The sequence below is a fragment of the Trichoderma camerunense genome (assembly GCF_050948025.1).
Source record: "Trichoderma camerunense strain CBS 138272 chromosome Unknown V8C40scaffold_5, whole genome shotgun sequence".
Lineage (NCBI taxonomy): Eukaryota > Fungi > Ascomycota > Sordariomycetes > Hypocreales > Hypocreaceae > Trichoderma > Trichoderma camerunense.
In genome coordinates, this window is record NW_028145365.1 from 916,024 (window position 1) to 943,870 (window position 27,847).

Sequence of the window (27,847 nt, forward strand, 5' to 3'; positions counted from 1 at the left end):
GTGTGTGATGACATGGAAAGCCTCCCTGCTTACGAGCTGATGGCTTGGGAGCTACATTTGGCTACCGCTTGTTTTCGCATTCAAAACACTCACCCCCGTGTGTCTTCCGAACTGCTCGTTCCGAGTAGGATGCGATATGATTGGCAACGTGATGTGTTTCCCCGCCCGGCAATGGCCCCCTACTCAAACTTTGACTCGAATGGGCGGTCTTGAAAAGCCTCCCTCTCTTCATATGGTGGTATTGGTCTCATGAGTAGGCGGATGCGGATGCAAAGTTGCACATCCAACCCATATTGCTGAACACGTGTGTTAGTTGGTATCCACCATGTGAAGCCGGCTTCGGGGGGGCCATCTTTCTCTGGAGGGCTGCGGGTAGGGCTGCCACTCTACTCTGTACCCTTGAATGGACTGAGTCTGGTAGGGCCATTCTGCGACCAAGATATTGAATGACAATGAATGAATTGACTAGTCACATTTACCCTCGCCAGCTCGACCTGGCTCGTCGCAGCCAGACCAGGGGCTCTCATTGTCCACTATCCGAACAAATGCTTGCCAACCCACTCAGCTGAACGAGAAATGTTCCTTGGATCCATACTCCGGACACTTGCTTCTGATAGTGCGGACACTAGATCGACCGGAACCTCAGGGGTGAAAGAGGCGAATGTGGCAGTGAATTGGTGATTCTTCTCTCATTTGCCCATCTGCCTACTTGTTTCAACTCCCCTGTCCGGGTCCAAGAACGCCCACAGGTAGATTACTCTACGACGGAGTACCGCCTTATGCATCTTATTGACTAGCACAAAGCACTATGCAACATCGCAGCAGACGACCTCATCAACTCTGGTGTTATTTCTGTTTTAGTCAAATTCAAGGGCAAAATTTGCACGATGGCGAGTATGGACTCAGAGTATTTTTATCATTTGCAAATCCTGTCTCATATGATAGGCATCCGTGGAGTATTGGCCTGGCCAGCTGTGTCAAGCCACCTGCAGCCGCGGCTTATCAAGAACAAATTATTGTTTTGCATCTGAGACTTTGGTTGCTTTTTCCTCTTATTTTCGGAGGGGCACTTTGCTATGGTGACCTTTTATTCGTCTTTGCGTCATGTATGTCTTCAGCCGTAACTAGTCGCCAAGGATAAAAATATCACACCCTCGCATGGCCACCAAGATTCTTTGCCGTTTCTATTCAGTCTCCCTATTTCTTATTTAGTATCTATTTCCCCATCAATCGTCCCCAACCCAACCGGCCAACCCCCTCAGTTTCAACTCAAGGCAATTTGTTGCAGTGAAAGAGGAAGGAGAGGACGCGGGAGAAGAAGACGAAGAAGAAGATATAAAAAGAAGATGAAGATGCAGAAGGACATGGCAGTCACTAACTCTAGTGAGGCGGTTCCATCGACTTACAACGCCTCCCCAGCGGGTTGTCTGATCCCCATCCCATTTCTGCCAATTATCGCCAACGATACAGTTGATATAGACGATGAGGAGATGGAAGTCGACACGATAGGATTTGACAGGATCGCTCAATTCTACTTTTATGGCGTGTGTCGATCCGAGGAGTTCTTGAGCGCATTCCCTTTTTGTTTTAACCCCAAGCTTGCCTTTTTGAAACCTCAGCATGTTGTCACGGCCATCGAACTGGAACAGGTTGCTTTTCAACATTCTGTAAGAGGATTCTGTAGCCCACTGGTTAGTTCCCTTCTCACCATTCATTTCTCTAAGCGGTTGTTGGAGATAGGTAGAGACAAGTGCTGCTCTTAAAGTAGAATACTGAAACAGTGAACAGGTCGAATATCGCGTCAGGTTTTCTTACAACCTTAGTTTCGGTCTATTCAACATCTGTGACATGACCGAGCGGAAAGACTGGTGGATGGTGACCAAGGTACGAGGGTGGAACATTGATGGCTGTCCTGAAGACGTCAGGAGGCTCATGTTCGTCCACATCATCGCAACTTTGGGGTGCAGCCCTGTGGTGACCGACGAGGACATGGACTACCCCAAGAACTGGTTGAAGATGCTCCATGGCGACGAAAGCTCTCCGAGTGAACTTGTTGGCCACCGGCCCGAGGGCCGGACAGTATGTATTCATTCGATAGCCGTCTGCCCTCGCCTCCAAGGCCTGGGTCTTGGCACTGCTACTTTGAAGTCATACGTTCAGCGCCTGAACAGCGCAGGTCTTGCGGACCGTGTCGCTCTTATTTGTCGCAAATCTGAGACCAGGTTCTTCCAGAAATGCGGCTTCAGGAATATTGGTCGAAGTGATACCAAGACTCTCCCTGGCGAATTTTATAACATGGTACGTTGCTCCTCTACCTCTATGCAGTCTGTTTTTGCTCTGTATTCATTTTGAGAATCCATACTCCATGTGTACCTCGTACTAACTCAAAGCTGCAGGTTTTCGACCTACCCGGCCGCCGCGATTTCATTGATTGGACTCAAATCGAGAAGGATGCCCAACAGTACTGAGCTTTCCTAGTGTAACTGCATCCTTTCGTGGCGCAATATGGTATTTCTTTTCTTTAGCGTCTCTTTTGTCTTGGGTGGGACTCTGCGGCATCTTTCTGGGATATGATAAAGGCATACTACGCCCTATGCTTATGACATGGTAATGGGTAATGACATGGCTTGGACTAGAGGGAAAATTCGGTCAACATTGACAAAGATATAGACCAAGGAAAAGGGGAGTATCGGGAAATCGAGAGCATAAATAAAGCTCATCAAAATTCAAGAGAAGCGAAGAAAAATGAAGAGGAGGCAGCGAAAAGAGAAGATGAGGGGAGGCGCAGAAGGTGGACGCTGTCTCTTGACAGATGCATTGTTGTAAGTGCCATTAAGCAATCAATCACTCTTTTATACGTTTGATGTGGTGTTGACTTTGGCTTATAGAAGAGAATTGATGATAGAACATTTACGGAGTAGTATTCAGCAAAATCCAAGGAGAAAACTCATGAACATCTAAAGGGAGGAATAACTAGAATGAAACTATGGAGAAAGTATTAATATTAAAAATTAAAATAAAATAACTACCCCTAATATGGACACTGAATCCTACAAATTCTACAGACTAGCTAGTTACTACTGTGGTTTACGATGAAATATAAATGTAGTAGGAATATTATAATGAGGCATTTCCCCTTTTCGCTCTTCTGTTCCTTCTTTTCTCAAGATCTACCTGGGCAGCGAAGAATCGGATTTACTACTACGTAAGTGATGTTTGTCCGCCTACTTGCTCAACACCAATGAGCTAGGTAGCTTTAGTCAGTTGCCTTGTACTTGGCCCGGTACTCCTCCGTGTTCTTGATATCCTCGGGGGTAGCGAACCCCTTCATTCCATCGATAATGTCATCCAGGGTGAGGATGGCAAAGATGGGGATGCCATACTCCTTCCTCAACTCGCCAATGGCACTCGGGCCAGGCTTGGAATCGTCGCCGTCGGCAGCAGGAAGCTTCTCCATGCGGTCCAGAGCAACGACAATGCCGGCGACGATGCCGCCCTCCTTGGTGATCTTCTCAATGGCGTCTCGCTTGGCAGTGCCAGCGGTGATGACATCGTCGACGATAAGAACTTTCTTGCCCTTGAGAGGGGCGCCGACAATGTTGCCGCCCTCGCCGTGGTCCTTGGCCTCCTTGCGGTCAAACGAGTACGAAATGCGGTCCAGGTTCTGGGGGGCCAGCTCGCCGAGCTTGATGCTGATGGCGGAGCACAGGGGGATGCCCTTGTAGGCGGGGCCAAAGACGATGTCAAAGTCGAGGCCGGATTCCTCCTGCGCCTGGATAATGGTCTTTGCAAAGGCAGAGGAGATGGCGCCGGCGAGGCGCGCAGTGTGGAACTCGCCCGCGTTGAAGAAGTAGGGTGATATTCTCTTAGACTTGAGCTCGAAGCTGCCAAACTTGAGGACGCCACCGTCAATGGCGGATTTCAAGAAGTCCTGCTTGTACGCAGGGAGCTGGGAAGTAGAAGAGGCCATCTTGTTGAAGCGCACGTGAGGTGGGTATTACAAGATAAAAAAGAGCAACAAAAATACAAGAAGTGATGGTTTGTGACCTGGAGCTGTATAAGCTTTTGCCATTGACCAAAGGAAGAAATGACACTCGTCAGGAAATGATTGATTTATTTACCTTGATTAGGAATTGTGACACGACGGGAAACAGCAGGCCAACAGAGAATTTAGTTATTTGCTCCTCTTGTTGAAAGAGGAGGAGGAGGAAGAAAAAGAGGAGGAAGATCTCAAAATGTTGGCGGGGCACGAGATAAGAGAAAAAAAAAGTTTACCTGCTAGGGCGATCTATCGCAGTTCGCACTGTACATCACATCTAATATCTCAAGGTAAGAATAAACCCAAGACTGCCTCGTGCTGCCTAGAATTGAGATATCAATGCGAATACGCTTTTATGAAGGCCAAAGATGGCTTGACAGTACTTCCGAATAATCTCTTTGTGCATCGAGCGCTTGGATCAGGTAGAGTAAAGCTTGATTGCGAGAATTTGGTCACATAAGTCAAGTCGATTATAATCTACTCAGGTAGAGTGGTAGCCAATGGGCCCACGTTCATCCTCTGTCCTACTTTGTATATGATATTTATTACGAGGATCTTTAAAGCAATATAATTTTTGCCATGGCAAGAGAAGATTCACACCAAGTTTAATGTAGAGAGATCTGGCGTAGTTGATGAGGAAACGTAGAACTTGGTTACTTCTCTGGCTCGTTTCACTACTTGGGATTTCATTGTCTCCATCAAAATATGATGTGTTCAAATTAGATGGTAAGTGTTGGACAAGTCATTTATATGTATACATTAATTTGTATATATCTGTACTTGTCTTACGAGGGCCATGTGAAAGAGTTCACGCCCTTCATTCCATAGACACTTCGCACGATCCTACACTGTGCTTCCTTCAGCTCTTCTCCCCACAACACAGCGGGGTTCCCAAAGCCATGTACCCTCGACTATAAATTTGTATGCAGCAATACCTTGTATCCATGTTGCACATGTTTGCCCCTCCAAAAGTGCCTGCGCGGCTTATCGATAAAACTTTTTCCGCAGAGGCTCCGCCCACAGCGAAGAAAAAAAAAATTCACCGCCTAGCCTAGACCCGGCATTTCGCTAACCTCAAGAGTCCTCCCAATCTTTGGGGTATCCAGAAAAAAAAAAAAAAAGCGACGAGGACATCTCAAAGCTGTAGTCTTCACCACAAACAGCGTTCCTCGATCAAACATTGCCCACCATGAAGACCACGTGGAAGGATATTCCCCCGGTTCCTACTCAGCAGGAGTTCCTGGATATTGTGCTGAGCAGGACCCAGCGCAAACTGCCTACCCAGATCCGCGCCGGCTTCAAAATCAGCAGAATCCGAGGTATGTCGCATAACAACAATCATTAGGCATCGCACATGGAATTGGGCGATGCATGCAAGCATGGTGAATGGTTCGCTTACACATAGCTAGCCTTCTACACACGAAAGGTCAAGTTCACACAGGAGACCTTTTCCGACAAGTTCGCCTCCATCCTCGACAGCTTTCCTCGCCTTCAGGACATCCACCCGTTTCACAAGGATCTGCTCAACACTCTCTACGATGCGGACCACTTCAAGATTGCCCTTGGTCAGATGTCCACTGCCAAGCACTTGGTAGAGACCATCTCTCGAGACTACGTCCGTCTCTTGAAATACGCACAGTCGCTCTACCAGTGCAAGCAGCTCAAGAGGGCCGCCCTTGGTCGCATGGCCACGCTGGTCAAGCGATTGAAAGACCCTCTTCTGTATCTGGACCAGGTTCGCCAGCATCTTGGCCGTCTCCCCGCCATCGACCCCAACACCAGGACCCTGCTCATCTGCGGTTACCCCAATGTTGGCAAGTCCAGCTTCCTCCGAAGCATCACCCGCGCCGACGTGGATGTCCAGCCCTACGCTTTCACCACCAAGAGTCTGTTTGTCGGTCACTTTGATTACAAGTATCTGCGATTCCAGGCCATTGATACCCCTGGTATTCTCGACCACCCTCTGGAGGAGATGAACACTATTGAAATGCAGAGTATTACGGCTATTGCTCACTTGAGATCCGCCATCATGTACTTCATGGATCTGTCCGAGCAGTGCGGTTACTCAGTTCAGGCTCAGATTCAGCTTTTCCGAAGCATCAAGCCCCTCTTCTCCAACAAGCTCGTTTTCCTTGTCGTCAACAAGATTGACATCACCCGACCGGAAGATTTGTCGCCAGAGCTCCAGGCTGAATTGCAGACCATCCTCAAGGCTGGTGAGGTTGAAATGCTTCAGCTCTCCTGCAACACCCTAGAGGGTGTGCAGGAAGTCAAGAACGCTGCCTGCGAGCGTCTGCTTGCTGAGCGCGTCAACCAGAAGCTCAAGGCCGGTACCACGAGCAGCGGAGCCGTCGGAGGCCGTCTGGCCGAGGTTATGGCCCGTATCCACGTTGCCCAGCCTATGGGTGGTGTGGCTCCCGAGACTTTCATTCCCGAGGCTGCCAAGAACAAGAAGAAGTATGAAAAGGACGACCCTGACCGACCCAGGCTGGCCAAGGACGTCGAGGTGGAGAACGGCGGCGCTGGTGTCTACAACGTTGACATGCGCGCCGACTGGATGCTCAAGAATCCCGAGTGGAAGTACGACAAGATGCCCGAAATCTTTGAAGGAAAGAACGTCTACGACTACGTTGATCCTGATATCGAAGCCAAGCTGGCCGCCTTGGAAGAGGAGGAGGAGAGGCTTGAGCAGGAAGGATTCTACGAATCAGACGAAGATATTGAGGACGACGAGGAGGCCGAGATTATGCGCAAGGCTGAGCTCATCCGAGAGAAGCAGCAGCTCATCCGAAACGAGGCCCGCATGAAGAAGAGACTCAAGAACCAGGCCATCATCCCCCGCAAGTTCGTCAAGAAGCCCCTCTCGGAGATGGAAGACGCCCTGGACACTCTGGGTGTGGACACCACCGAGATCGCCGAGCGAGCCCGCTCCACTGCCATCCGCACCCGTGGCCGCTCATTATCACGCCTTGGAACTGCGGACGCCGACTCCATGGACGTCGACACTCCCAAGACAGATCGCCAGCGCCTGCGCTCTCTGAGCAGGCCCGCCAGCAGACACCCCGCCAACCGCAGAGAGGAGGGTGTTGCGGATGTGGCCACGAGATCAAAGGCCGAGCGGATTGCCAAGCTCAACCAGAAGAGGATGAACAGAATGGCCCGACAGGGAGAGGCCGACAGACACACTTCTGCATCTCTGACAAAGCACTTGGTAAGTGACGAGCGCCACCAGAATCAACTTGTATCTATTCCCTTTGCTAACCCTTCTTTTTGTACAACAGGTTGCCGGAAAGCGTGGTATTGGCAAGACCAACAGACGTTAAGCCATTTGAAAAGCTTTGGGAGGGAGGTTACTTTCACACCCAACTTTCTTTCACATTATTGCTGGCATCTTTTTGTGGTTTTTGTTTTTTTTTCGGCTTCATGTGTTTAATTTCCAGTGTTTTGAACCTTTCGCACCGATACGAGGGGAAACACTTATTGCTCAGGAGTTGGGCGTTCTTGAAGGGTGTTTACAATCCAGAAAGAAGGTTGAGTGAGCGAGAGAAGGGCAGAGTGTGAAAGTTGGGAGAGGAGCATATACAGACTTTTCATCATTGTTTCGCTTTTCATATAAAGGAAAGATATTCAGAAATGATGTACCTTTCGAGGAAGGGGATCCTCAGGCGGTCAGTAGGAGTAGTAGCTAGCAAACGGTATTAGTCGCCTACGACAACGATTCATCATGATGAGAGAGAGAAAGAGGAAAAAATCAGATTATAATGGCTTTCGAATTTGAATTAAAAGTACAAATATACTGCTTTGATAAAAGTCCCTATATGATGTGATGAGAAGCATCTTATATATGATAAGATTTCCCCCGTTCTTTGTTTTTTTCTCTTCTGCTTCTCGATACTTGTCCTTTGCCACCAATGTTGATTGATGTACTAAAAAATGATAAAAAAGTAGGTTTGTTTTTCATCATTGATTATTGACATTTACCGAACCAAGAAAACAGAAGAAAACATGGTCGCTCTTCGCAAGTTTAGAAGGGGAGAAGTATCAACTCCAAAGATCTCGATAGCATGATTTAACAGACAAAAAGATTTGCAACCACTAATTTCGCTTCTTACTCTTCCGCAACGTTGATGCCCTCCCTCAGACCTTCAACCTTGAGCTCCTCGCCGGTGGCGCGGCGGTAAATGTCTTTGACGTCATCTGTCGTTGTCTCAAAGTGGCTGGTGGCATCGTAGCTCTTGGAGATGAAGATGTTGTCCTTGGTGCCGTCCTCAAGAGGCTCATAGATGGGGATGGGAGGTCCCTGTTTTGAAAGCAAGTCAGCATTCCGAAAACTTGGTCGAGGTATGACGTTTGCCGCTGGCAGAGGTAAAATAGCAAACTTACCATGAACTGCTCCTCAATAGCTCCGAGGCGCTCAAGACCGGGCTGGAGCTCGAGGTGGTGGTTCGCAGCTGTCTCAGAGATGGTGGAGACAATGGCGATCCAGTAGCCCTTGGGGCAGACGTTGTGGGCAGATGAAACGCAGGCAATGTAGATGTCTGTAGAGAAAATCGTCAGCACTGGCTTCCATTCAAAAGGGGCTGCTTTCAGAAGTCAATCCTCACCGTTCTTTCGGCCGACCTGGGACTGGGGAATGATGAGCTGAGCAGAGTCGCTGTCGTTGGTTCCAGCAAGAGGGTGCTTGAGGATGCAGATGGCCCTCAGGACATGGCCGACAACCTTGGCCTTGCTGGGGAAGTATGAGGGGTCACCAAGGATCAGCTTGGCCTTGGTCTCAAACTTCATCTCCTCGACTCCGGTCATGGTAGCCTTGATGCCAACAGCCTTGTCGCCATCGTACAGAACCTCATCAATGTTGGTGTTGAGCATGTAAGTACCGCCGTAGATGGCAGACAGACGAGCGAAGCCCTGGGGGAGCTCGCCAAGACCGTACAGGGGGTAGATGTATGGGGACTTTCCATATCGAGCAACAGAGTTGCCGTACAGGCGGATGCGCTCAATGGCCTCAGGAGCCTGGCCAACGGCAGTGATGTAGTCATCAGTGAGGTACAGGGCCATGGCGTGGCCGATGAAGTCCTTGGTGGCGTCCTCGAGGCCGAACTTGTCATAGACATCCTTCATGGTGCAGGTGTTGAAGTCGAGGCCTATCAATGTGGAAGAAGTACAAGATTAGTCACCAATCGATCAATGACATCCCAAAACGGGAGATCTCGCATCAAGAAAAGGGGGGCGGCCAACCTTTGTGTGTAGCAGGGTCCTGGAGATCAAAGGTGCCAATCCACTCGATGAAGGACTTCATGCGACGCTTCTCAAAGATGCCCATGAGAGGCGACTTGAGGGCCTCACCGGCATCTGAAGGGACCTTGGCAACGGTGGCCTTGGCAGAAGAGCCCTGCTGGACGTAGCTGCCGGCAACCTGCTTAAACTCCAGGTATCGGGTAACGTCGGTGGAGACGAGGATGTTGGTCAGCTCGCCAGATGACATGAGGAACTTGGGGACAAGGTCGATGTTCCAGTCATTGAGGCGGCCATACTTCTCCCAGGGCTTCTCACCCTCCTTGAAGTTGCCGTACTTCTTGAAGAGCTATTGGGCGGTGGCGTTAGATTGCGCTGTACAGATTGAATGCAAGGCAAGGCAAGGTATTGCGAATCGGGGGAATGGCAATTTACCGTCTCGATGTTTACGGAGGCAGCCTCTCTGTTGTAACAAATCGTAGTCAGTGATCCGTGCTCTCAATGGCGGTGATGCCACGTCGACGTAGCAGATGCCAGGGGACAGGAAAAAACATACCCTCCGTAGTGGTCATTGCGGTCAATGTGGAGGACCTTGCGGCCCTTGACACTCAGGACACTTGAAGACAGATGTGATGTCAGTACAGATGGCCGTGAATGCTGGGGTTTTTTAATTCCATTATCGTCGTCCGCTTACCCAGAAAGGATACACTCGGTCAGGCCTGATAAAAAAGGGGGTCAAGTCAGCAAGGAACCAAGCTCATGGACAACGTAGCTAGCTAGCAGGCAACGAGAAGAGCTTGCTGGCGATGCCAGAGCCCATTCCGTGACGATGCAGATGCCCAAAGCTGAAGCTGGAAGCTCCAGGCCAGCAAAAGCAAGCCAAGGCAGCAAACACGTACCGGTGCCCAAGACGATGACATCGTACTCCTTTGCAATCTCCTCCATGGTTGTGGGTATAATAGACGAGCTTGGTGATTAGCGTGTAAAGAGGAAAATTCGGTCCGACGAGATAGCCAGCAGGCAAGAAAGAGCAGGAAGAGAAGAAGAAGAAAAAAGGTTGTCGGGGAGAGGAGAAAGCTTTTGAAGAGTTGCAAAGCTTTTGGTTCTAATACGGAGAGTCCAGCCTAGAGGGGTTGAAAGTGGCGGGGTTTTGGTTTGGCTTTGGTTTGGGAGCAAATCAATCGGTGAGGTGCGGAGACGAAGCGTCGAGCTGTTCTGGGCAAGGCGGCTCCACCGTTCAAATCATCAGCACGCTGGATTCCGACTAGGGGGGAGGCAGAATTACAGTAGAATTAGCATTACTGTAATTTCTATTCTTATTTCTCTGCCGTCCTATTCTTTCATTTTCCTTTTTTTCATGCTAATCACAATGATTGAGCAGCTGCTTCATTCGTTACTCGAAATGACGCACCGCTCGCCAAGTTGGTCATTCATTATATTACGAGCTGCCCGTTGAAATCACAATCACAGTACAGTCGTCTGTTCCCTCTGGAAATTGCCCCGCCGTCGTAATACCTACCGTCTCCAAATCTCCAGCTCCCCTGATCTGATGCAAATGCTACTACCGGATGATTACCCCGTACGAGTGCGACTAGCAGCATGTCTCACAAGAGCAGCAGCAGTGCCGGATCTTGCATCCAACAGGCACGGCGGGATGCAATTGGTCAAGTGACAATGGAAAAGATGGTGAGAATAGTATGGAGTTATTAGCAAAAGAAGGGAGAGAAGAAATAAAAGAGAGAGAGAGAGAATTAAAGCTCCAACGTCCTGTCTCCGTTTCATAAGGCGGTGTCTCTCTCTCACTCACTCTCTCACTCGCTCTTCTCTCATATCCATCCATCTATCCCCTGGGCCCCATCCAAAGAGTAGACCAGCTCTCCACAATTCGTACCAAGCTAACAGCTGGCCATCTCCGAGTACATCCATTCACCGCTGCTCCGGCCTATGCCGCATAGGTAGCATCTCCAGATACTCAGTTAGCGCAGGATCGTGCTCGTATGTACCACTACATTACTCCAAGTCTAACCAGCTCATCAATAAAACGGTCACGGAACCCCCAAAAACCCCTGGTCAACGGCTGAATGAAACGGTCACGCACAGAGTAGCATCAGTACCAGCGCTGCAAAAAGCCAAAATGAAGAACGGGGTTAGCGAAAGTATTGAAAAAAAGAAGAAAGGGGAGAAAATAGGGGGGGCCTTCTAATGAGGCGAGCCTCGTCTCATTTCGTCTCTTTTCCGCCGCAACGCCCGAATGACCTGGCCGGGCTGAAAATGAAAAATGGAAAATGAAATTGATTCGACTCTAGCCTCGTTGCGTTCATCAAAGTCATCCCGATATTCGGTATACGAGTATCATATCGTACCGGTAGTAATAATATACATGCCAATTGCTTCGTCGGATATAGGTACACAGATTCCCCATACTTAGTACTACACGCGGCCGGGCCAGAATACCTCCCCGTGATATCATGCTGGCCGTCGTCGAACCGCCCCCCTTAACCTCGCTGACCTTTTTCTTTCCTTTTTTTCTTCTTCTAAGATTGACCTCGGTGTTCTCTTCGTTAGTTTTGATCGTCCATCTCCTAGCCTCGCCTGGCTTCTACCTGGTAGGCTCCTTCAACTCCCTGTCTGCTTCTTCCACAGCAGGAACATCATCGTATCCCTCTTCATATGCAGACGGTGTGTACACCTGACCCTCTCCTCCCTCCAGGTTGATCTCGGGGTCCGACTTGGCAACCTCGACGGCATCCTGCCAAGTATAGAATCGCTCTGTAAGAGCATGCTTGATCGCCCTCATCGTCTTCGTAACCTGTCACACGACACCCATTAGTATAAACAGAATCATAAATCCCAAGCTCACAAGGCTGGCTGCTTACCTCCTCGTCCCGTGAATCAATCTCCCGCTCTCCAAACCCAAGCTTCCCCCTCAACAGCTCCGCCCTCGCCGTAGCAAGCATGTTCCTCTCCTTACAGCACTTCCACCACAGAGCGTGTAAATCTTCCCACGACTTCCGCCGCAGCTCCTCCACCTCCCACGCTCGCCCGTGCTCCTCTGTCTCTTTGGGCGTCAGCAGGAGCTTCCCCGGCGCGGGGAAGAACCCCCACAGTCCATGGCTCTCGTCGACCTCGATCTTGGGCTTGAACTCGACGGGCTTCGGCAGCGGCATGTTGGACATGGACAGCGGCTCTCGTGGGCCCGATCCGTAGAGGCTGCTGACGCCTCGTCGCTTGTTGCTGTCCTTTGTCTTGCGCTTGCATTGCGGCGCCGTCGTCGAGAAACTTGCTACCCGCAGGAAAAGGCTTGATGACGGGCTTTTCTGCAGAGACAGCCCCAGCCTTGAGGCGCAGCCTGATGAGGCTCGAAGCGCATTGGGCGCTGCTGCAATTGACATTGTGGCGACGAGAGAGGATGGAAAAAGACTGAACGTCAAATCATCAATCCATCAGCATCATTCGCTTAGATCTTCAGACGAGGCACAAAATTTGGGAAATCGGCTGCAGTATCTCGCCATCCCATTGGCCAGCCTGGCGCACTTTCTGCCCCGCCTTGTGGTTGAATTTGACTGCTTAGTCACCAGCGTTGATAGCCCCAATAATCTGTGTAAAGCAACAACCCACGATAATTAGGTATGAGATGAATGAATTAATCCTGCGTAGTTCTTGGTATATGCCGGTTTATGGCTATCAATTCTCATTTCGAGTATTCGTACCTCTCATGGACTATCCATGGCTCCTCGAAACCCATCCAAAGATCTGGAGCGCAGGTTTTAATGGCGCTGTAAACAGGCAGAAAACGACATATCAATCAATATTGCAAGTCTCATGTAATCCAGGTACCTGTAAATAGGTAATGAGCACACGACTTGAAACTCGACTACTTCTTCTCATAGCCGCCCAACAGCTCCTCATACTATTCGCTACTGCATAGTCCATCTCAACGACATATGGGTTCAGTGCCTAAAAATAACACCCTGCTCCAGGTTACCCCGTACATTAACTAATGCTCACTTCATATCCTGCCGCCTGAGGTGCTTTAGAACAGCCACAAGATTGAAACATGCATATTCAGCTGCATGAGGGGGTGAAGGCATCAATTATTTTCTCATGATAAGAATCATATCTCAGAAGTTAATGCTATTTAGGATTTAACTGTTTCCTAGCGGAAAGCAAGCAAACAAGCAAGGTTCTGGTATTTTTCGATAGTTTCTCCTTCATTCGGCCAAAGTGACCCCGATGTACTGTACTTGCACATGATAAACGACGCCACAACAAAAAGGCCAGCGAAGCAACACGGCACGAAAGCATTCAGGGCAATCAACTTGCCACTATGCATTTGTCTTATGGCGGCAATACTCCAGGGGCAGGCCAGGCAAACAAGTGTTTGAGCCGAGATATTCTCCGGAAGCCGCTCCCCGTCTCTGCGCTAGCAAGGCAAGGAGGCCAGCAGCAACAGTAGAAGTACAAGCAATTGCAAACCAGTAGCACGAGTACTCGTACCAGCATACCAAGTATGATCCTACCTGCACAAGCATGTGTCCATATCATCCCTTGTCCGGGTGGCCATCGTACGTGTCTGCGATTGGTGATGCCTGCAGCGACATGCAGCAATACCCCTCCAATATCCAGACACGCACGGAGTACAGTGTCGACCGTCTCCTCGAATCACATCCCATGCGCTCACCGACAGTGCCTTGTGCAGGAACAATTTCACAAAGACACGGCTGAGACTTCTCATCATCCACGTTCCGTGACATCACGGGCAGAAGGCTTGCAAAGTCACAAGGCAATTTTCTGACCAACATGCAATGAAACCCTACCGAGAAGCAAGGTTGATAACGCCCCTCTCACGCCACCAGACGAGTCCTCCCGGGCCAATAATGCCGACCGAGCTTGTCTCATCTTGCGACCCAACGTAGGTACAAGCAGTCCATGTCTTTGTTTACAGACAAAATCACAGTCGAACATGTCTCGAGTCGACCGGACACTATACCCCGGCCCTGGTCACCGGTCGTATGGGATGTCCCTGCAGGAAAACGCAACAAAAAGGCAAAGATCCAATAACCAAGGCTCAGCCATCATGCGTCGTGCAAGCATCCAGTCCGTGGTAGTGCATACTGGAAGCAAGGAGGCCGAGAGAGAGAACCCGAGACCATAAAGAGAGCCCGAAGCAATGCACCTTGCCGGCCTCCATTGAGACACCTTATTTGCTTAGGTCCAAGGACACGGATGCGTGCACTGACATGACATGATGTGAAAAGAGCTGCCCAGGCACTGGCCGGCCGGCTTCCCGCGATGCATGGCGTACGACAGCCGCATTCACCGGGATCCACGCACATACTCGGGCCCGGTTGTCTTGAATCCGACTGGTGCACGTATCACTGAGGCGTTCTTATATCAAGACAGAAGGAGCAGGGGGAGACTGGACGAGGAAACAGAGAGAGAGAGAGAGAAGAGAGAAAACAAGACACCCGGAAAGCGTTGGGACCCTTCCGGCGCCAGGAGGAGCACAGCAAACGCAGCCCGCCGTACCCTTGAAACATGCGCCAACACATATTGAATCTGTCGTTGTTTGCTCATCACTCAAAAGCAGCGCCATGTCAGCCAGGCCAGGGCAAATGATGCAGTTGTACGAGTACGAAGCACCGGCAGGACGCAATGTAAAGACGTGGAGTGCGGTGGCATAGCATTGGCCTCGGCGCGTGGATCGATGCCGGCTATCGGTTTCACGTAGCATTGGGGTCCGTGTCGGGGCAGCTCTGACCCGGGGAGAGACTGGACTGTATACGGAATGCGGAGTGCTGGCAACACCACAAGCAGTAATGTGGACATGCCCGCTACCTGCCTGGATCTCCCCATTTTTGTTGTCTTCCGGCTCTGGAGGAGTGCCGTATATTGGCACTTGTGTGCCGGATAAGCCTGCATACTGGGCGTCTCCCCTTCCTTTTTCCTTCTGTCTTGTTTCCCCTTTCACACAAGTCCCCATTCAGCCCATATGGAGTACATGGCGCAAGGTCAGCGGACTGTCCCGCAACGAAGGAAGCTGAGACTCGTACTAGCATCGGGAAGTATACCAAGTGCCGGGGTGGAGTAGTTCTATGTAAAGGCAATTCGTACGAGCTTCTTGTATATCCGTGCAACGGCTTTGAGACTTTTGGCCCCATGTTCCCTGGGTAGATAACGCCCATCTGCGCCACAGATATAAACGGCAACACCCAACGAGCACCAAAAAAAGAAAGAAAGAAAGCAATATTACAGGGGCTCTGAAGTACCGGAAGACAGTCAAGCTGGTAATTCTAACACAGCTCCGTAAGGATGACGTGTCTCACATCATTTTTGCCATGAATTTGACGCCAACGTGACAGAACAGTAGAGGTCACGCAAAGTCCAGATAGCTGACTCGAGGCCTCCCTATTCGAGGTAGCGCAGAGCGGCGTGGCAGAGGAGTTTTCATTCCGCCCTTGGTGGCTTTATACCAGCGGTGCTTTGATTCACAAATGTTCTTTTTTTCCTTTTCCCTGCATGTGGCTGGCGGTGTCCAGAAGGATTCCGCTTTTCATTGAGAAGACGAGGTTGCTAGTAAATTACGTAGGGAGTTGTTATAAGGAAATTGCAGCACCTTGTTGGCAGAGCGCAATAAAAAGAAGGAACTTCCCGCCGTGCGGTCAAAGCATTGGGAATCAAAGCTGAAGCGCGTATGAGTAGGTATCCCGAGTCGAGAGAGACATGCTACTCTTCGGACAAATGATTGACGCCCCTTTGGCGACGTGTCTCAGCCATGTATTGCCAATGCATCGGTACCTAGCGACTACAAGCATGTCTCCATTTCGCCGCAGCTGCCGCTCCATGAGGTATCTGATCCAGCGTGGGGGTCTTTTTCATAGAAAGGCCACTTGGCGGTACTAAGTGATTCCTGCAAACCCGACTGGCCAGAATAGGTGCTGTGAGGGGTCGGACAAGCTGCCCCCCCTTTCTCCTTCGTACCACAAGTCCTTCGCACGTACGGAGAACCTGGCAGTACCTTGGGCATGAAGAGCGGTCCGCTTCTCGGTGGCATGGCAAGTAAGGTACCCATGTACTTGTTGGTGCAAAGCCCTCTTCATCCATGGGGGTGCCAGCTTGGGGGCGTTGAGTGGTCCGAATGCCCAGCCATCCATCTTGGTCCAAGAACAGCAACGCACCAAATACGAATGCAAGCCCTATCCTCTTCTTGGTGCCTGATTTGCATAACTGAATGCCAAGGGTTTGACGTGACGTTTGGGCCATACTCGCACCAGTCATCCTGGTCCGAGAGAAGCTGCTCTTGTGACCCCACGGAAGTAGTGCAATACATAAGAATAGCACACGGTGAGATGACACGAGTGGTAGCTGCTCGGTGCCATCTCCTAGGCAGCAGGATTAAGGAACAAGATACCCCCTCTCCCCCTTCTGGTTTCCTTCGTTGAGAATACTAGGGCAACAAGTGTTCTGTACCAGTATCGCTAGTACCGCCACTACACGCCTGTATGTATATTCCCGCTTTCGCCGGCGCTAGCAGGTTCATTGTTGGTAAACGCACAGAGTCTTGTTCCATACAAGGGGACCGCGGCTTGCGCTTTTCACTGCGTGTTAGGTAATCTGAATAGCCTAGCAATAGCCTGATATGTCGGTTCCATTCGGCAAACTTCTGAGAAGCCCTGGTTCCACTCGGCGCTTGTGCTAGCAAACCAAAGCATGGATGCCGGAGCTAGATGGACATGGGACCCAGACGAAGAACTTCGAGTGCTGAATCGGAGTTTAGGCCCGTCGGCAAAAATGGGGAAGGTGTAGTCGTAATATGCCATTGTATCGTGTACTCGTGCAAGGTCCTGGCAACCCGGACGAGCATGCGAGTACAGGACAACCAACTGATCCTAACAACCACACCATGACACTTTTTGCGTGCGATGCAACATGCTCAGACGGCTAATGGAGAGGTCGTAAATCCATCGTCAGGTGACATATTCGATTCTTGAACAATACGTTTCTTGTTTCCTGTTCCTTTTCTCAAAGCCCAAAGGCTCTTGCTGATTCAACTGTCATCAGTACTTGTACTAGTGACGCATGGCTCGTCGTCTCTCCTTTGCTCTACTACTTCGCACGCGAGAGTGCGGGCGCAGAGTTTCAACTGTGGCCAGCCACTCTCCCTCTTTTAAGTGCTTTACTTGTGGTCAGCATCATGGTATGGCGTGAGGTTGTGAGAATAATCTGCCATGTTTTTGCCTTGCGCGTCTTAGGTAGCGTGTATACCTACAGTAAGACTAGACTCCGCGAGGAGCCTTTTTCCCGTTCAGCACTCCAAATGGTTGCATGGCGGAAGTCTCCTCATTCATTGCAATGTTCGCGAGGCCACTCCCACGTGGAAGCCCGCCAATAGTGACCCGTTTGGGGCTTCTGCAGACACCACCTAGGCTTGAGAACTTTGGCTTTCTGCCCGCTAGTGGGAGCACTTACAATATTAGAGGCATCGTGAGCTGGTTGAGCGTCTTGTTGTTGCTAGCCTCGACTAGCCTCTTGTCACCGCCCTTCGTTTCCACGCCTAGCCGCTGGCTGGATTTATTTTGTCGGGCAATGTAGGGAGTACAAGAGCATGATTCTCGTCACAGTGGCTGGGCTAGCAATATATTCCGTACGGAGCACATTTCGCATTAGGATGGGCCAAGCATCCAAGCTCTGGAAAAGTTCGCGCTAACACGCCAGATACCCCTGCAATTTCGGGGTTATTTGGCGGGCCTGGATTGCTAGGAGTGACGTCGAAGCGACCAAGATGGTCTCCTGCACGCCAAAAACTGCGAGGATCGAATGGCAGTGACTTGGTTGGGGCTAGTTCCATTCCGGACTCCGTCGCAGCCGGCGGGAAATTGGGGCGTGGACTTGTATATCTTGATGTGCGGTAAAGAAACTCGGCAACAATGGAGACGCCCTCCCGCCAGCCAGGGGGTATGAGGTAGATGGTACTTTATATCAAGAGGGAAATCCGTCACCAACCCAACCAGACGTTGCTCTGAGAGGCAGTGATGGTAGCACTCGGAGGCCTGTCGTCGTGCAAATGACCACACTGGGAAATGAAGTGAAATGAGAGATGAGCTGAATCCAGAGCGGTGCATGTGGCGAGTGCTGTACTGTGCCGCGTCCGTTGCGTTTCCTCCGCTGGTCCGTTGCGGTCGTCATCGCAGCGATTCATGCTTGGCAGCATGCCTAGGCCACCGCATATTCATGTATCCGTAGTTGGGATTTCTCATATTGACAGAATTGAGCTATCAAGGTGCCAAGAGGCGCACAAATACGAAGCCGTGGATGGACAGTCTATGCGCAAGGCCTCGAACCATGTTGAGAGGCGCACATGAGTGGTACTGGCAAACGCGTTAGCAATACCATGCCTAAAATAAACAGCCGCCGGCGTCCGCCCGTTGCATGGGAAGCACGAAGCTCTACTCGGTCGCACGCGCGTGGTATATCAGCCCAATCTTACTATGGAGTCCAACATGGTGCATGTTCAGGGCGCATGTGCTGGTGGCATATCGTCAACGGACGGGGAGAAAAGTACGGAGGACGTCCGCTGTGGTTCTCCTCGGATGCGGGCGTTGGTAGGCCACCAGCGTCCTAAATCTTGATCCCAACGGATCTGGCAACGCAGTGGAAATGGGGCCGATGGAGAAGTTCGGAACGGGCAGCCAACATGTCAACTATCCACTCATGCCACCAGTCCCGCTGCATCGCCAGGAACGTTGGCCCCAATGCCGAAGTAAGTGTGCGGACAGAATGGATACCAGCGGCCACCGTGGTCCTTTCCAGCGTTACACAAAAGCCCTATTCGTGCGTTCAATTCTGCCACGATCGATCGGGTGGTCCCAGAAGGTTGGAATCCAGGTTGGCGTGCTAGGGCGCAAGAAGAAAAAAAGGCGAGCAAAATGAATAAAAGAGCATCCCACCCACCAACTTTGGCAAACAGCGCAACGGCGCATTGTCGATTTGCTGATTTGTCGACAATGCGATTGTCACAGACAATATGTCTCGGATTCTCAAAAGAACCAACCACACACATGGCGGTAAACAGTATGTCATTCGGGTTCCCAATTTGAGCAGTTCCGGTTTGGAACAAAACACAAACGACAGGGATTTCTTGTGATTGATGCGCGTTTGAATCGTGATCCTGCTCCGGAGGGAGCATCTGGTACCCCAAGTAGAGTACAAGTTGCAGTAGACTGCGGCCGTCTCAGGATACTCAGATGTGCGCGCGCATTGCAAATCTTCAGCACGAACAGGAGTAAGCAGTTGTCGTGTTCAGCTCCGTGTCGCTAGACACTGTCCCTACCAGTTACCATGACCATGACATCGCTGTTTCTCACACCCGTCTTAATGCCTACATGTAGCAGCTACCTCGGCCTCAGACTTACTCGTATCCGGCGACTCATGCGTCTTCGTGAGGGGACCACCTGGAACTTGGCCAGCCACCTGTCGCGGTGATGGGAGGAAGTGCGCTTGGTCGGCGGGCTTGCTGCCTCTTTGGGCAATGGCGCGAGCAAGTGGTATGGCAATTCCCCATTTGTCAGCCGACTGGGATGCTTCCATTGTCTAGATTCGAGCTGCGCTAGTGGTGAGAATTGACTCGCTGGGCTTTGCTGGACCGATAAGATGCCACAGAGATGAGGCCAAAAAATCTGCACGTCAGGCGGTGAGGCGCAGTGGTGCCGTACCGGTTTGGGGCCAGTCCACTTGGGGAAAACTCGGGAGTCTGCGGGAAGAAGGGGGTGACGTAACGATGCGGCGACCCCCAATTAGCCGCGAGCTAGGCTGAACAGAAACGGCCTGAGCGATTCCGACGGTGCTTGTAGCGCCTGGCTCGTTCACGAACCACAGACGCCACAGAATGATGAATTTTCCCATTCATGTTTCGTTGAGACGAAACGGTTTCAGATCAGGCAAAAGAGGTGAGCCAAACTAGATTTTAATACCCACTCGCCGAAAACAACCCGCGACCAAATCTACAACGCTTGCCGAATCTCTCTTCGGTGAGTGTCCAGGTATATAGAAGGGAGATCATACACCCTAAGTCGTGTTAGTGTTAGGTCTAGGTATTCGTACTTTTGGTTGCCTCAGCATGTCTTTGAGCAAGTGGCTGTAACGCGGCGTGAGGGGTTTGAGGATAGCCCGCTGAGGGAAAGAGAAGGAAGCTGAAAGAAAAGAATGTGAGAGCTTGATTCCCCCCTTGTTGTTGGACTGGCACGAGCGTCAAGGTCAAAAAAAGAGGGAGAGGGAAGCGAATAAGGCAATAAAAACATAAATACAAAAATGACATACTGTACTTGTACTAGCAAGTTAAGTTGCTCTACCAGGGTTGCTCCGGCGGACAATTTTCGCAAGATGGCGAAGGTCGGCTCTCCTGAGCTCGCTCCCCTTCGGCCGTTGTCCGACGAAAGCGTTGGTCATATTCAAGTCTGGGAGGGGAGCTAGGGGCGTATCGGTCATGGGCATCGTCTTTATGAGAAACCTGAGACTTGATGATGCGGTCCGGTCGGCACTTTACAAGCGCCACAGAAACAACTGCATCACGCTTCAACGACGTTGAAACCCTTGATCGTAGGTTCAATCGACGGAGCCGCAAAAAGCTAAAGCGAGGCGCTGACTCCCGGGCCAACGAAATCTACCTGGGGGCGAGGAAACGGGGTCCTCCAAATCTGCGTCCCTCAGCGGGAAGACTCCACCGCTCATGGGCTCCAGAGCTTCTGGATTCCACGTCGAAGCTTTTTTGAATCACTGCCGCTCAGGAGGGGACGCAAGCAATCGAGCGAGCATGGGGCCCTGAGGTCTTCGCGAGAAGGAGGGTGGCCTGGGTCCACCACCAGATCTGTCCAGAGTGGGTTCGATGCCATTTGAGGCCATTGCCAAACACCATTGGCCGCCATCTTTTTTTCCCATGGAGCAGGGATGTTTTAGAAGGCGTCTGCACTTGTAGACGCGTAATGGCAGCGATTGGCGGGCGTTTCAAAGCCGACGAGCTCGGCTTTTGCCCTCGATCTCTAACAAGCTGCGTTTTGTAATGAAAGAATGCTAAGAAGATGTAAATAGGAACGGAGAAACGGCCTTACACAGTATGAGATTGAACAGCACCAGGATGACGTGATCTCAAAAGGGTGCAAGCCTATTAATGAGATGTAATTCGGCCGACGTGCTTCGGCTAGTGTGTTGATCTTTTTTTTGCCCTTTTTTTTTTTGCCCTTTTTTTTTTCTACAACTGTACCAAGTAGTACTAAGCCGAGTTGCGATTGCGATTGCGGAACTTTTCCCCCAATGAGTAACGGGGTGTAGAACACTCCGTCCTCTTTTCAATACTCCGAAGCCGACATCCCAGTAGTAGTATCGGACCGGAATCGAAAATGCTAGCACTTGGATTAGCATGCTCCTACTTGACTCGTGCGCATAACCAACCGCTTGTAGGACCTACTGTACGCTGAGCTCCGTGCGGTGTACAAGCCGTCATGGAAGAATTTTAGCAAGGTCGGCAACTAATTGGTTGAGCCTGAGAGTTGAGGCGAGAGAAAAGAGGCAGAAAGGGTAAAATACAATAACTGAAGATTGAAAGACAGAGAAAAAAAACAGCCGAAGACCTGAAACCGAGCTTGCGCTAATACATGGCTCTTTCCCGCCCAGATACGTTTACAGTAGCAGGTATTGCCTACCTACTTTACTTTACTTGCTTGGGTAGGCACGGCTGTCACGAAGGCGCATCTGGTCCAGTCCGTTTTGTACTTTGCTTTTGTTCTGGATGCTCAACAGCTGCCAATCAAACCCATGATATGTATCAATGCATCTCAAGTCGGGATAATTCTGATCCAAACTAGGCATTTTGATGATCATGTGATGCAGAAGAGGCTGATGGCCCATACGGGCAGTACATTAGCGGTGATACCCTGCGCACCTGTATTTTGACATCCCGCGTGATGCGGGATTCCAGAGCCGTTTCCAACGGCCTTTTGGGCATTGATATTTAGTTTTCGATGTGAGAGCTAGTACTTGCAGATGAACAGCCATGAAGCGCTATTGCGGCACTAGCAACAGGATTGCATTGACATTGACTCAATATGTAGGTAGGGTCTAGGTGCTCTGTTAATGCCATGCACGGTTAAGGCAGTTAATATTGAATTAGCATTGACGCCTGTTGCACCTGTTAGCATGTGCTAGTAGTTGACTGTGTTGAATGCCAAGTCCAGTACAGTTACAGTAGGAGTATCAGACTGATGTTGACCAGGCTGGGCTTACGAAGTATTACGAGCACTCAGCAACAAAAGGCAGGCAAGGCAAGGGAGGAATTGGACTAGTGTCGTTGCTCAGCCATCCTTATTGCTGCATTGTCACCGTATGAGCCCTTGATTCCGCTACTGGGTGGTAAATCCTCGTACGAGGGAACATGTGCTTTTGTGGTGGCAGCCGGAGATGAGCAAGACGCTTCGGGCTGAGAAAGTACCTACTACTGTAGTATAGAAAAAAGTAGTGTTGCTGAGAAATACCTACTAGGTAGTAAAAGATAATCAATAAAAGATAATCGACACTACAGCAAGTAGCAAACGCCGAGCTTATACGACGTACAGCGACCTCGGCGACTATGATTGACCGCCGGACCGTCTATGAGGTAATTAGGGAGCAGCTGCGTCGCGGCCAAAGTGCTTCCTGAAGACGAAACGAGGAGAGGATGCGTAGCATAGGATGGCTCAAACCAGGTTGCAACACAACTTGTCGTCGAAATGGATGCAGCCAGCACGGCCGTTTCTACTACGAATACTCCTACCTGCTCAAAGAGAGGGAGTCTCCCCGATGAGAATGACACTTTACCATGCCACACCACAATGCCACATGTGTTGCTTGTTATGTATGATGATGAGGATAACGATGGTTGATGCCTATTCGGCTTTAGCAGCAAGGCGCCTTTTGGGGCTTTGGGTTCCCATGCCGCCATGATCAAAAAGCGAGGCATCGTGGCCAGATAGACGGACGGGATAGACGAGGCCGTCAGGCGCCGGACAGGTAGCATTGGCATCAATGCCACTTGGCAGCACTCGTTGCTGGCAGCCCAGGAGCTAGACAAGATAGCGTCTGTACTGTAGGGAGGCTAGGGAGCGACATGGGCATTATTACCAGCGCAATCCGCGTTTACTGGGAGTATTTGCGCAGACAAGTCACCAATGACGAGGGGCTTGGCCGCGAGCAGGGCCAGCGGCCATCGCTTGTCGCTGAGACGGTTGGAGACGAGCCGTCACAAAGACCTGCAAAGGGCCATGAGTCCAAGACACACCCCCCCGAGCATCGGCACCGTCTGCCGCCAGAGCCTTTTGGAATCCCTGTCACTACGCGAAAGAGTAAAAGGTGCCGCCCCCTGGTCGCGGCGCTGGCATCATTCGAACCCTGAGGTGTCTTGGTTTTGGCGTGTCGTCAATTTGCCAATGGCCGAGACATTCGTACGAGTTGCTCGTACAGATACATATCTCGGACCGGATTTTGTAGGGTGCTAACGGTAGCATGTGCTTTTGCTGCGAGCACGCCGTATCGTACTCGTAAATACGTAAATAGAACCACGTTTCCACTGAGGCTCAGCACAAGCATATACGTAACTGTGTTGTTAATATTCCCAATTTGTTGGCAGAGGGCCTTTTTCTCACCCTGCCTTGACGCGGTTGGCGTGATACTTTCTCGAGGCGGGTGTCAATACGGATACAAAAGGGACGGCCGAGGGATTGTTCCTTTACAAAAAGGTACATCCAACAACGCACAACGGGGGCTGGATGCGGCAGGTGATGGCCGCGGTGCAGCAAGTACCAGGCAGGTTGCTTAATTGATCATCCGGTGGCGGGAGGTACCTTGCCCGACTAATCACAAAAAAAGACGACACAACAAAAAAGGGTGCGTGCGAGCGAGCGACTAGCCCCGTGCGCGGGTTTAGCACGAGCATGTGCTGAGAAGCGCTCGGAGCAAGCGAGGGAACGAGGAATGGAAAGTTTGGGCAAAAAGAAGGTGAGAGAAGCCGCTCTGCCAGTTTTATGTATGTATTTTGTTCGGGACGTTGAGATGCTGTAATGTGGCTTGTCAGAAGTCAACATGCAACACCACTAGTGCCGCTGAGGCCATTGGATGGTGGGTGCCAAACAATGTGGTGTGGCAAGTGATGTGCGCAATAAAAGGCAGAAAAAGAAAACAAAATTCTCCTTAGCGGGAAACTTTATACACCTCAACTGTTTTGGATGCTCCCTTGTTTGGCCATGTATTGCTGCAAGCAGGCAAGCTACTCTCCATACTATAAGGTGCTGGCTGAAACAATACGTTATGTGTGATCTGGACTCGGTGTTCCGCGCGTACATGCTAAATGCTAGTTTTTATAGGGAAAAAAAAACCTCTCTTCTTTTTTTTTAGTATCTACTCGTAGGCATCATACTGCACTGTAGTAGTGTACAGCACAGTAAGGCATTGGATTGATTGATTCTCTCGGTATCTTCTCCTCACTTGAGTCCCCTCGTCCGACGCGTCTGGCCTCTCTCCAACTTCGCCGGAATCAAAGTACCTTGTATCTTGTACCGAATACCGGTGGTTCTAGCGCCCTTGCGCTCGGTCGCCGCATTATTTTTTCCGGCCGTCTTCCTCTGTTGAAATCAGATAGCACACTGTTTTCTTGCCCTCGAATTGACTTTGCGATCTGTTTTCTTCCTCCTTCAACTCTGCAACCTGGCAACTCCTACCTTCACCTCGTCGTGATCTCTAAAGAATTCGTGCCTCGCGCGCTCTCTCTCCAATCTATTTCGTGGCTCTACGCCGCGCCAAAAACCTTTGTGGTCTCTGGGCCATCGGATATCAGCCGCGGCATTTGCCAAGGTATGTGGACAAAAGAGGGCCCTCTCGGTCGCCGTTCCGTCTTTTTCTGCTTCTCCAAAAAAGACCACAAAAAAAAAAGAAGAACGAAAGAAAACCTCCAGTCTTGGTGCTGGATCCCCCTCCCATCCCACTCCCATGCCCCAGCCTGCCCGCCAGAACCCTTACCTGCACCAGAGCTGCCCGTACCCATTCTGCTAGGCAGGATTCCCAACCCAATTCCCTTTTGCTGCATTTTGCTTTTGCATCACGTTGCCTCGATTCCGATTTTCGGTTTTTCTGTTTGCGGCCCTCGCGATACCGCTTTGATGGCGCTGCTGTGGCTCCACTCGCCACCGGCCTGCTCTCGCGTTCTCGCCGTTGCTGCATCTCCCAACGGGCACTACGAGCGCCTTGTACTCGGTACATGCTCTTGTACATGTACAGGTACTCGCACTGCAGCGTACTGCACTTGGCTGCACTGCAACGGCCCACTTTTGTGTTTTCGGCACCCTGGCAAAGGCGCTTGTTGCCACTCCACCACCCCCCTCCCCCTGTTAGCGTCTTTCTCACACCCACGCTTTTTGGCACTTATTTTTTTTTCTCTCGTCGCTCTTCCACGGAAGTTACTTTTGCCTTTGTGACCCTACCTGACAGATTCTCTCTCCAGGATAAAATAGGAACGAGACCCAGTTTCTCCACCCCACTCCAACTGTTCCCTACCTAACCAACCTTTCTCTGAGGGACCTGTTATACTCTGAGCCTCACCTCCACCTTCCCCAGAGCGCCGCAGCCTTTTCGCAACATCGCGCGTGGGCCTCGTTGAACGATTGGAAATTTGTTTCTACATTTCACATCTTCATTCACGAGCTTTTGCATCCTCTTCGGTGTCGTCGGTTCCTCTCCCTCCAATTGCTCAGTTTCAACGTCGCAAGCCTTATTCCCGGCCTGTTGAATCTGCTGTCTCTGCCTCCCTCGCGATAACAAAAAAAAACACAACACACGTCTTGCTCTCGACGCGTCTTTGCGCAAAGCATCATGGACAACCCTCAGTACCCGAGCAATGGCGTCCCGACGTCCGCGGCCCAGACATACCCGTCGCCTACTGCCATCTCGCCTCACCAGCTTCAGACGGGCTCTCCTCTGCCGCAGACGCTCCCACCTCTGCAGCCCCATACCGTTGCGATGCAGCCGCTGTACGGAAGCCACCCGCATACACCGCGAACTCCCGGCACTCCCAACACGCCAACCCCAAATAACCTTCCTAGCTACCAGCAGACTTCGCAGCCTGGTCCTCGACCTGGAGTTTACTCCATGGCCCAGAACCCGTACCCTCACCAGGGCTATGCCACCTCTGCTGCCATGATGCCTCAAGCCACCGCGGCGGTCTCTCACCCTCAGCCAATTGCTCCTGCGCCGGTTGGCGGACGTGGTCCTCCCGTCCTCCGCCCCATGCCTCCGGGTGGCCTCATGGCCCAGCCTGGTGTGGCTTCGCCTTACGGCCCCGGTTCGCTGATGCAGCCCAACTCGCTCCTCCAGGACGGCGAGCAGCCGACCCACGTTGTTGGATCTCAGGGACGTCGTGGAATCTTGCCCAGCGCTCCCGGACGGCCTACTGCCCAGGCTGCGGGAACTGGCGCAAAGAACACCGTCATCCCTGTCAAGGATGCAGACGGAAAATTCCCCTGCCCTCACTGCACCAAGACCTATCTCCACGCCAAGCACTTGAAGCGCCACCTGCTCCGCCGTTAGTACCTCCCGAACCCTCTTTGCAACTTGCTGAAAAGCAGAGAAAGAAAAGAAGAGAAAAGCTAACTAGATCTTGTTTTTTACCTTTAGACACCGGTGATCGCCCCTACATGTGTGTTCTCTGCCGGGACACCTTCTCCCGAAGCGACATCCTCAAGCGTCACTTCCAGAAGTGCTCCATTCGCCGTGGTAACCCCACCGGCGCTAGCCACCTGTCTCACCCCCAGGCTCATGTAAAGAAGAATGCCCAGGCTCAGCAGAAGGCTGCTCTTGAAAACGGAGGAGATCTGAACCACTTGAATGGACTCGGTAACATGGGAGGAAACAACATCGTCCACCCCTTTGGCATTGTCTCCGTTCAGGATGGAATGAACAGTATGGGAGGTGATCAGAGCCAGCTCTCCAGGTCGAGCAGCATGGGTAGAATTGATGGTGATGCAGACCGAAGAAACATGGCTGGACCTGTAATGGGTGGCTCGCAGCAGTATGGCGGCGACGTCTCTAGCTCCATGACCAATCAACAGATGCCCAACTACAGTATGCCTCCTGGTCAGAATGGTATCCCCATGTACGGCGGTTCCAACCCGAACCAACAACCGGGCCTTGACTGGTCTCAGGTCTTCCAGGCTGGTGCGCATCCAACCCCAATCCACCCATCTCTACTTCCAGCCCCTAATCACGGACAGACACAGACCGGAACCAAGGTCGAGCCTAATCACAATGGGTAGCTGTTGCGCTTCCAGATGGATCCCACGCCAATCAATTGGAGTATATGAACTCTTTTGACGCTCCCGGCGCCACTCAATTCGCCATTTAGCCTTTTCCTGGTTCTGGCAGCTGTATGACAGGAATGAGGGAACGAAGGAAATTATACTTTCTCTCTCTTGCTCCGGTACTATTACCCGGAGAATTTGACATCCTTGTCCAGGTTCCCCACCCGGATTCCGGCTCTGTACTACTACTGGCCAATACTAG

At 51.1% G+C, this 27,847-nt stretch overlaps 7 protein-coding genes across 7 annotated transcripts; 3 read left to right on the forward strand and 4 right to left on the reverse strand.

Annotated features, from left to right (window-relative positions):
* The first annotated feature begins 1,244 nt into the window (after positions 1–1,244).
* Positions 1,245–2,895, forward strand: V8C40DRAFT_174096 (uncharacterized protein). The gene is made up of 4 exons (XM_083211648.1): positions 1,245–1,691; positions 1,789–2,298; positions 2,397–2,822; positions 2,889–2,895. Exons 1-3 carry the CDS (start codon positions 1,347–1,349, stop codon positions 2,466–2,468), a joined length of 927 nt encoding a protein of 308 aa, XP_083075539.1. The 5' UTR covers positions 1,245–1,346; the 3' UTR covers positions 2,469–2,822; positions 2,889–2,895.
* V8C40DRAFT_174098 (orotate phosphoribosyltransferase URA5) lies at positions 2,889–4,155 on the reverse strand. The gene is made up of 2 exons (XM_083211649.1): positions 4,122–4,155; positions 2,889–4,062 (listed from the first exon to the last, which is right to left on the reverse strand). The coding sequence occupies exon 2, from the start codon at positions 3,968–3,970 to the stop codon at positions 3,257–3,259; it is 714 nt and encodes a 237-aa protein (XP_083075540.1). The 5' UTR covers positions 3,971–4,062; positions 4,122–4,155; the 3' UTR covers positions 2,889–3,256.
* A 956-nt stretch (positions 4,156–5,111) lies between these two features.
* V8C40DRAFT_174166 (protein NOG1) lies at positions 5,112–7,769 on the forward strand. The gene is made up of 3 exons (XM_083211650.1): positions 5,112–5,358; positions 5,449–7,250; positions 7,321–7,769. Exons 1-3 carry the CDS (start codon positions 5,229–5,231, stop codon positions 7,360–7,362), a joined length of 1,974 nt encoding a protein of 657 aa, XP_083075541.1. The 5' UTR covers positions 5,112–5,228; the 3' UTR covers positions 7,363–7,769.
* Positions 7,770–7,790: 21 nt separating this feature from the next.
* Positions 7,791–10,487, reverse strand: V8C40DRAFT_238981 (GDP dissociation inhibitor). Its single transcript, XM_083214556.1, has 8 exons — positions 10,174–10,487; positions 9,969–9,993; positions 9,831–9,890; positions 9,710–9,737; positions 9,278–9,623; positions 8,644–9,183; positions 8,423–8,577; positions 7,791–8,339 (listed from the first exon to the last, which is right to left on the reverse strand). Exons 1-8 carry the CDS (start codon positions 10,217–10,219, stop codon positions 8,148–8,150), a joined length of 1,392 nt encoding a protein of 463 aa, XP_083075542.1. The 5' UTR covers positions 10,220–10,487; the 3' UTR covers positions 7,791–8,147.
* A 1,059-nt stretch (positions 10,488–11,546) lies between these two features.
* Positions 11,547–12,732, reverse strand: V8C40DRAFT_238987 (mitochondrial 54S ribosomal protein uL29m). Its single transcript, XM_083214557.1, has 2 exons — positions 12,151–12,732; positions 11,547–12,083 (listed from the first exon to the last, which is right to left on the reverse strand). The coding sequence occupies exons 1-2, from the start codon at positions 12,664–12,666 to the stop codon at positions 11,874–11,876; spliced, it is 726 nt and encodes a 241-aa protein (XP_083075543.1). The 5' UTR covers positions 12,667–12,732; the 3' UTR covers positions 11,547–11,873.
* A 5,817-nt stretch (positions 12,733–18,549) lies between these two features.
* On the reverse strand, positions 18,550–19,861 carry V8C40DRAFT_263797 (uncharacterized protein; the record flags this gene model as incomplete). The annotated part of the gene is made up of 2 exons (XM_083219494.1): positions 18,550–18,642; positions 19,670–19,861. 2 exons carry the CDS (start codon positions 19,859–19,861, stop codon positions 18,550–18,552), a joined length of 285 nt encoding a protein of 94 aa, XP_083075544.1.
* A 6,001-nt stretch (positions 19,862–25,862) lies between these two features.
* Positions 25,863–27,600, forward strand: V8C40DRAFT_285968 (transcription factor domain-containing protein; the record flags this gene model as incomplete). The annotated part of the gene is made up of 2 exons (XM_083222475.1): positions 25,863–26,870; positions 26,963–27,600. The coding sequence occupies exons 1-2, from the start codon at positions 26,162–26,164 to the stop codon at positions 27,598–27,600; spliced, it is 1,347 nt and encodes a 448-aa protein (XP_083075545.1). The 5' UTR covers positions 25,863–26,161.
* Between the last annotated feature and the right edge of the window lie 247 nt (positions 27,601–27,847).

Excerpts from the sequence above, each read along its gene's own strand:
- V8C40DRAFT_174096 (XM_083211648.1), top strand. The coding sequence starts at position 1,347 with ATGAAGATGCAGAAGGACATGGCAGTCACTAACTCTAGTGAGGCGGTT. Across the intron at positions 1,692-1,788 it reads GAGGATTCTGTAGCCCACTG|GTCGAATATCGCGTCAGGTT; the intron begins GTTAGTTCCCTT and ends AACAGTGAACAG. Across the intron at positions 2,299-2,396 it reads CTGGCGAATTTTATAACATG|GTTTTCGACCTACCCGGCCG; the intron begins GTACGTTGCTCC and ends TCAAAGCTGCAG.
- V8C40DRAFT_174098 (XM_083211649.1), bottom strand. The coding sequence starts at position 3,970 with ATGGCCTCTTCTACTTCCCAGCTCCCTGCGTACAAGCAGGACTTCTTG.
- V8C40DRAFT_174166 (XM_083211650.1), top strand. The coding sequence starts at position 5,229 with ATGAAGACCACGTGGAAGGATATTCCCCCGGTTCCTACTCAGCAGGAG. Across the intron at positions 5,359-5,448 it reads CAAAATCAGCAGAATCCGAG|CCTTCTACACACGAAAGGTC; the intron begins GTATGTCGCATA and ends ACACATAGCTAG. Across the intron at positions 7,251-7,320 it reads CATCTCTGACAAAGCACTTG|GTTGCCGGAAAGCGTGGTAT; the intron begins GTAAGTGACGAG and ends TTTGTACAACAG.
- V8C40DRAFT_238981 (XM_083214556.1), bottom strand. The coding sequence starts at position 10,219 with ATGGAGGAGATTGCAAAGGAGTACGATGTCATCGTCTTGGGCACCG. Across the intron at positions 9,994-10,173 it reads TGTCATCGTCTTGGGCACCG|GCCTGACCGAGTGTATCCTT; the intron begins GTACGTGTTTGC and ends CTTTTTTATCAG. Across the intron at positions 9,624-9,709 it reads CCTCCGTAAACATCGAGACG|CTCTTCAAGAAGTACGGCAA; the intron begins GTAAATTGCCAT and ends ACCGCCCAATAG.
- V8C40DRAFT_238987 (XM_083214557.1), bottom strand. The coding sequence starts at position 12,666 with ATGTCAATTGCAGCAGCGCCCAATGCGCTTCGAGCCTCATCAGGCTGC. Across the intron at positions 12,084-12,150 it reads TTGATTCACGGGACGAGGAG|GTTACGAAGACGATGAGGGC; the intron begins GTAAGCAGCCAG and ends GTCGTGTGACAG.